Here is a 7105-nt window from a genome sequence, read left to right as displayed (position 1 = left end):
CTCTATACTGGCTGCCAGTTAAATACCGCATTGATTACAAAATACTTTTACTAACCTATAAAGCGCTACATGGTCTGTACCACAGTATCTGAGTGAACTTATTAATCACTACAACCCAGCGCGTCCACTTCATTCACAAGATGCAGGGTTACTTATAGTTCCTAAAATTAAAAAGACCACAGCTGGTGGAAGAGCGTTTTCTTACAAAGCTCCACAACTTTGGAATAATCTTCCTGCCTCTGTTCGGGATTCGGACACAGTCTCAAGGTTTAAGTCTAGACCAAAAACATATTTATTTTCTCAGGCTTTTGATTAGTATAGACAAAGGCGCAGAGCTTGGGGGTTCTTTGTCATAGAAACTTGTGGTGATCAGGGATGTTGGGTTGCTGTCGTTCTGCCTCTCTTGTCCGATCACTCCGGTTTGGGTAGGACAGGTGGGCGCTGATGTCCTGTGAAAGCCTTCATGACCTTGTTACCTGCTCGCTCTCCCTTTTAGTTATGCTGTAATATTTAGGGCTGCCGGAGTCTGAAACTCTCTGTAAAACTGTTTTACTCAACTCGCATTGTACATTATTAACTACATTCTTTGTTGTTTTACTCCAAAGGCGTTCTGATGGAAACCTGTTTACCCGCCGAGGTTAAGGATTAAAGTCGAGACTGCCGTGACAACTATGCTGCTCCTGCCGGATGTGATGGGTCTGGAGTAATTGCACCAAGAATGACAAGAAATCACTACAGACTTTATTGAAGACTACACCGAATAATAACTCTATTATTATTTATCTATTTATCTATTTATTACCAGTTATAACTTTTAGATCATTTAATTCTGTGTTTGTATGCTTTGTGTAAATCGTGCATTTATTTAAAGTATTCTCCAGGCCACCCAAGAAGGATGGGCCCTGCTGAGTCTGGTTCCTCTCAAGGTTTCTTCCTGTAATTTTCAGGGAGTTTTTCCTTGCCACAGTCGCCCTCGGCTTGCTCGACAGGGGTTTTTGTATCTGTTGGTCCTGGATTTTGTAAAGTTGCTTTGAGACAATGTCTATTGTAAAAAGCGCTATATAAATAAAGTTGACTTGACTTGTTCAGAAGACATCCCTGCCTTGTAATGATGTGTAACACTAGATCTGTTCAGAGCTTTTCAGACTTTTTTAATTTAATGCATGTGGCTTAGTCTGTGTGCAGTCAAACCAGAATTTTTATATGGGCACAGAGAGATCAGCAGCTGCAGGTAATCATAATCGCTAATGAGGAATCAGGAGACCACAAAACAAAGTTCAGTGTTGAAATGAACTTTCTAAACTACCACATTCATCATTAAGTTGGTGTCCGTATATTTTTGGCGTATTTAATCAGACTGACTGAACAAATGGAATCCGTTTAACCTACAAAGGTCAAAGGTTACCAGAGCTAGGCGAAGCACTACAGTAAGCTAACAGTGTTCCATACATCACACAGTAATTGTGTAATTGTGTGTGTGTGTGTGTGTGTGTGTGTGTGTGTGTGTGTGTGTGTGTGTGTGTGTGTGTGTGTGTGTAATAAAAGTGTTGTGTGTTTCTCCTACAGGTGTGTGTGAGTTGGTATTATCATGCTGTCGAGGCTGCGCGTCAGTGTTTGGCCGTGTTTGAGTGTGTGTTGTTGGGCACATACTAAAGGAAAGGGTAAACCGCTGATGCTCAACCCCCATACTAACAAGGTAAAACACACACACACACACACACACACACACACACACACATGTGTATGAGTCTGGAAAGTGTCAGTGCAGTGACTCAGCAGAAGTTTTACTTCCAGAGGAATCTAAAGATGATGTCAGACCCCCTGCAAAAGTACATTTACACTCACTCACTCACCCACTCACTCACTCACTCACCCACTCACTCACTCACCCACCCACCCACTCACCCACCCACTCACTCACTCACTCACTCACTCACTCACCCACCCACTCACTCACCCAACCACCCACCCACTCACTCACCCACCCACTCACTCACTCACCCACCCACCCACCCACTCACTCACTCAGTGTGTGTGCGTGTGTGTGTGTGTGTGTGTGTGTGTGTGTGTGTGTGTGTGTGTGTGTGTGTGTGTGTGTGTGTGTGTGTGTGTGTGTGTGTGTAGAGGGTTGTTTATCTCTATTATGGATCAGGGGCACATTCGCTCCATCTTGGACAACTGGCCTGAAACTAATGTCAAGGTACTACAGCTAACACACTCACACACACACACACACACACACACACACACACACACACACACATCACACACATACACTGACACACTCTTGCTCTGTAAGTCTGACCTACCAAACCATGAAAGATCTGCACTGATTTTTAAGTTCTAGTTATGGCAGAGAGAAGCACCACCAAACAAAGTCTTCAATAGTCAAAGCTTGTTTTCAGCACCATTCCCCCCCCCTAACCCTAACCCTAACCCTAACCCCCCCCCCCCCCCCCCCCCCCCCCTTTCATCACACCTACCAATTAATTAATCTGTTATTAGGTTAAGATCTGGCAACCCTGATCATAGGGGGCATCTATCTTTATATGGCTGGATTTTTTTTCTGCGCATAAGATTTTACAGATATGAACTTGTTAGCTTACAGTTTCAGTTTACATTTACATGGGCTGCATTTGAAATGTCCAGACATACTATGTAATATAGTAATGATCTATTGTTGTTACTAACAATGCCCATTTTGTAGTTGTGTAGTATATTTTTTATTCTGGTATGTTAATATGATGTTATGTTACAGTTAATGAGACTGGAGTAATGTTGTGTTCTTAAAGTCCTCATTCATTGCTCTTTGCAGGAGTCTAACAATTAGTGGTGTGTGTGTGTGTGTGTGTGTGTGTGTGTGTGTGTGTGTGTGTGTGTGTGTGTGTGTGTGTGTGTGTGTGTGTGTGTGTGTGTGTGTGTGTGTGTGTTTGTTTTCAGGCGGTGGTGGTGACGGATGGGGAGAGGATTTTGGGATTGGGGGATCTGGGTGTGTACGGGATGGGGATTCCTGTAGGGAAGTTGTGTTTATACACCGCATGTGCTGGAATCAGACCTGAGAGCTGCCTGCCTGTCTGTATAGACGTGGGAACAGATAACGAGGTGACACACACACACACACACACACACACACACACACACACACACACACACACACACACACACACACACACACACACCTATAGCTGCTATGAAAGTAGTTACTATGAAAAGTGTTAGGTGAGGGGCAGGGCAGGATAAGTCACTTATCACTGGAAGTACTGAGATCAGCAGGTTTCAATTAAATCTTACTTGAACTTTATACCTGTGCTCATGACTCGAAGAGCCAAAAGAAAAAATGTTGATGGTCAAGAAAACAGAAGGAGATTTTTTTTAGCCATCATACAAACAGGAAACATAACCAAGTAAAGTAAAAGTAAATTGTTTTTTAAAAGACAAGGTAAATCTTCTTTAATGGAGTTTTTGTGTGTGTGTGTGTGTGTGTGTGTGTGTGTGTGTGTGTGTGTGTGTGTGTGTGTGTGTGTGTGTGTGTGTGTGTGTGTGTTTGTAGACGTTACTCAGAGATCCGTTTTACATGGGTCTATACCGAAGGAGAGAGCGATCTCAGCGCTATGATGATCTGATTGATGAGTTTATGGAGGCAGTGGTGGATAAATATGGACAGGATACACTCATACAGTTTGAGGATTTTGGCAATCACAACGCTTTTCGCTTCCTCAAGAAGTACCGGCATCGCTACTGCACGTTCAATGATGATATCCAGGGTAAACACCAGGCCAGAACGGTACTTGCTTGCTAGTAGTGAAATGTAAGGATTAAAGCATCATGTCTTGTTCTGAAGAACAATCTGGTCATCAGACATGTAAAGAAATGAAAGTAGGACAGGAGAGAGAAAAAGAAAGAGAGGAGAGTTTTACATTCAGGTGTTTTGGCATTAAAATGACATGTAAAGTGTGGAAGAGGAAATGTAGCACTTTTCTTATGGATAGTCACAGTCTTCCATCAAATACCAAATTCCACTGTCTGCATATGTGGCCTGGAGTGGTAGTGAGATCCTGTGTGATTTTGGTTTCATGGTGCCCAAAATCCCTGGCTTGCCCCGGGCACAGGCACACACACACACACACACACACACACACACACAGCTCTGGCGGGATTGTTAGCAGCGCAGCGTGTTGTAGGAAAGCCCATCACTGATCATACAGTTCTGTTCCTGGGAGCCGGAGAGGTATACTCACACACACACACACACACACACACACACACACACACACACACACACACACACACACACACACACACACACACACACACACACACATATAATTTGTAAAGTAATGATATGTTTATACCTCTTGTACAGTATGTTTTTGGAGTTTTAGGGGTGTCTACAAACTGTCTGAACTAGTATAAGCGTTAGTAGTGTGTAAGTGTTGTGTGTGTGTGTGTTAGGCAGCTCTAGGCATTGCTAACCTGATTGTCATGGCACTGATGGAGGAGGAAGTTTTTTGCAACAGTTTGGTAAAGTTTGTACATCATACAGATACATGCTGTGGAAATGTAATTAAACACATTGTTATCAGTGCTGTGAGTGGAACTAGCGCTCCAACCAAAAATATAAAGTGTCTAGTGATCAGAAAGTGTCTACTGATTGACTAAAGAAAGATAAATACACCTTGTGTTCCTAACTGTCCACCCACAATCAGTGCTAACAGGGCATGTGTTCCCAAAAAAAAAAAGTGTGTGTGTTTGTTTAGGTGGTGGAGTTTCTGTACAGTAAAGGAATGGCATTTCGGTACCCAGAGCCACTGGATAAGGAGGCGTATGTGAGATCCATTGTGTGGAACACGGAGTACGATTCCTTCCTCCCAGACATCTACGAACGGGCTGGAGTGTCCTATAGTCCTATAGTGGAGTAATCATACACCCTATAGCATACACCTGAAACAGTCACACCCCTCATTTACAGCTGTGTAATGTTTAACTATCACACATCCCCATGGGGAGTGATTCCTAAACTCCTTCTGCTAATGTAAATGTACAGTGTTGCTATTAATAAAACACTCCACGTGTGTGTGTGTGTGTGTGTGTGTGTGTGTGTGTGTGTGTGTGTGTGTGTGTGTGTGTGTGTGTGTGTGTGTGTGTGTGTGTTTTTGTATCAGCTAATACATTTAGTGCTTTGTGTTTCTATGTGTGTTGGTGTGTATTTGGGTTTATTTCACTGCAGGCTTACAGTATTCATTATAATAAAATGTGGGGGTGGGCGGGTGTAGTTGGGTCAGTGAGAAAATGTCGAAAAAAGTGTAACTTTAGTTTCACCCTAAGCTGGATTTTAACATAGGGCCTAGAACCTGAGAGAACTACATGTGCTGCACTCAGCCGACTGTGCTACTCAAACAACGACGTGTTAGATCTGTTGTAACGCTGATATAACCTGTGCACACAATAAGCCTAAAAGTGAAAACTACTTAAAATAAAAAGCAAATGCTTTGTAATTCCCACAGTAACGTCAGAAGCCATTCACTCTGTTACAGGTTGAAAAATAGTGAAGAAATAGCCTTTGCTTGATTTGAATGAAGTTGACCCAACAAAGCATGTGTTTGTACCATTTCCATTCTGTCCCAAATGTTTGTGATGTAGAGTTTTATATTTGTATTTGTCTTTCTATTGTTATTTAAAAAATATGCAATTTGCACAGTTAGGTTAGTAATTAGTATAGTTTTGCTTTGTGTTTTCATGTACTCCCATGTAGTGTTTTTAATGTAGAAGTACATTTTCACCAGCTGTAGAAAAGGGCAATGAAACAAGTTTACTTTGAAATACCATGATTATTAGCTCAGGGGGATATTCCAGAAAGCGGGTTTAACAAACTTCAAACTTCAACCTGAACTGCGAGTTGACTTATCTCACCATGTCATAGCCAGAGTTTTCGGATCCACAAAAGCGGATCAGGGTTAGATTACTCAATTCTGAGTAGATTGAACCCAGCAGAAGCGCGTTGACGGTTAACTATAAACAGGCATTCTCAATGGAGTTGCGATAAATAGATTGACCATGGATGTGAATGAAAGAAAAAGTAGTCCGTCATATTTGACACCAATAGAAGTGTTATTTTTAATGTTTGCGTGTGCAGATCCTGAAAATGTTTTAGACGTGAAAGTAATACAGCAGCGGAAAAGGAGCTCGCAAATGGCAAAAACAGTTAATGAGTTTAAATGAATAAAAACAACGTAACCATAATGAAACATTTAGCAGAAGGATAGGGTAAAATTGTTTAATATGTCAGTTGTAATATTTGTCTCGATTTTAAACGTTTTTTTTTTTCATTTACTCAATCTAGGTGTAATCAGATGCACATTGCAGCAGATAAAAATGAAACACAAAAACTGTATATGTTCAAGGCATATTTATTAGATGTAAATCATTAGTCTGTAGTGCATAAACGGTGTAATATTAAGAACTGCATTGGTGCAGTCTGAACCCTTTTTATTGGCATCTCTCCAGTGATTGGTGGAGTGGTTTTGAGCCTCCTGCAATTGTTAGTGATGTAAATGTTCCTATAGATCCTAATAAATATAAATAATGTTCTTTAATAAAAAAAAAATAATAAAAAAAACACACACTGTTGAAGGACGATAAAGAAACCATCTCCGCTGCCTCAGAGTGGGATGATACTGGGAGGCCTACAGAGGTAGAGTATATGTTGAACATAGAGCATGGCTTTTCATTTGATCTACCATGATAATGTGTGTGACTGTCCTCTAACAGAATGTGATGGGTAGTTCCGAATGAAATGAGGGACCATCCACCTCCAAAGCTCAACTTAGAACAGTAAAAATGTCTTACCAAATATGTGAAATATTTCGAAGACATTAAGCTATGTTTGATCATAACATGCAATTTTTGTCTCTTTCTTTGAAGTTGTGTGTAAATAAAATGTATTATACAAGGTCCATCTGGAGAAACAAAGTGCAAAGTGTGATCCTCAGGTGGAGCATATAAAACAGACAAGGCTGTAAATTCAGTTGCTTGAATTTAAGATGGGTGTCGTGCTAAGGGTGTATAAATATAAATGTTGTCACTAAAGAATAAGGACAAGGAAACG

General features: G+C 41.1%; 1 protein-coding gene across 2 annotated transcripts; it reads left to right on the top strand.

Annotated features, from left to right (window-relative positions):
• The first annotated feature begins 2128 nt into the window (after positions 1-2128).
• LOC134333655 (NAD-dependent malic enzyme, mitochondrial-like) lies at positions 2129-5074 on the top strand. 2 transcript variants are annotated; one of them, XM_063015757.1, is made up of 6 exons: positions 2129-2200; positions 2941-3102; positions 3551-3764; positions 4110-4228; positions 4453-4521; positions 4758-5074. In XM_063015757.1, exons 1-6 carry the CDS (start codon positions 2144-2146, stop codon positions 4917-4919), a joined length of 783 nt encoding a protein of 260 aa, XP_062871827.1. In that variant the 5' UTR covers positions 2129-2143; the 3' UTR covers positions 4920-5074. The 2 variants fall into 2 exon arrangements, 1 of the variants encoding a protein (XP_062871827.1); XR_010015396.1 differs by lacking the exons at positions 2129-2200; positions 2941-3102; positions 3551-3764; positions 4453-4521 and having other exon boundaries at positions 3959-4228; positions 4758-4847.
• Positions 5075-7105: the final 2031 nt, after the last annotated feature.

The sequence above is a fragment of the Trichomycterus rosablanca genome, chromosome 19 (assembly GCF_030014385.1).
Source record: "Trichomycterus rosablanca isolate fTriRos1 chromosome 19, fTriRos1.hap1, whole genome shotgun sequence".
NCBI lineage: Eukaryota > Metazoa > Chordata > Actinopteri > Siluriformes > Trichomycteridae > Trichomycterus > Trichomycterus rosablanca.
This window is presented reverse-complemented; position numbering and strand designations above follow the sequence as displayed.

Excerpts from the sequence above, each read along its gene's own strand:
- LOC134333655 (XM_063015757.1), top strand. The coding sequence starts at position 2,144 with ATGGATCAGGGGCACATTCGCTCCATCTTGGACAACTGGCCTGAAACT. Across the intron at positions 3,103-3,550 it reads ACGTGGGAACAGATAACGAG|ACGTTACTCAGAGATCCGTT; the intron begins GTGACACACACA and ends GTGTGTTTGTAG. Across the intron at positions 3,765-4,109 it reads GTTCAATGATGATATCCAGG|GCACACACACACACACACAC; the intron begins GTAAACACCAGG and ends CCCCGGGCACAG.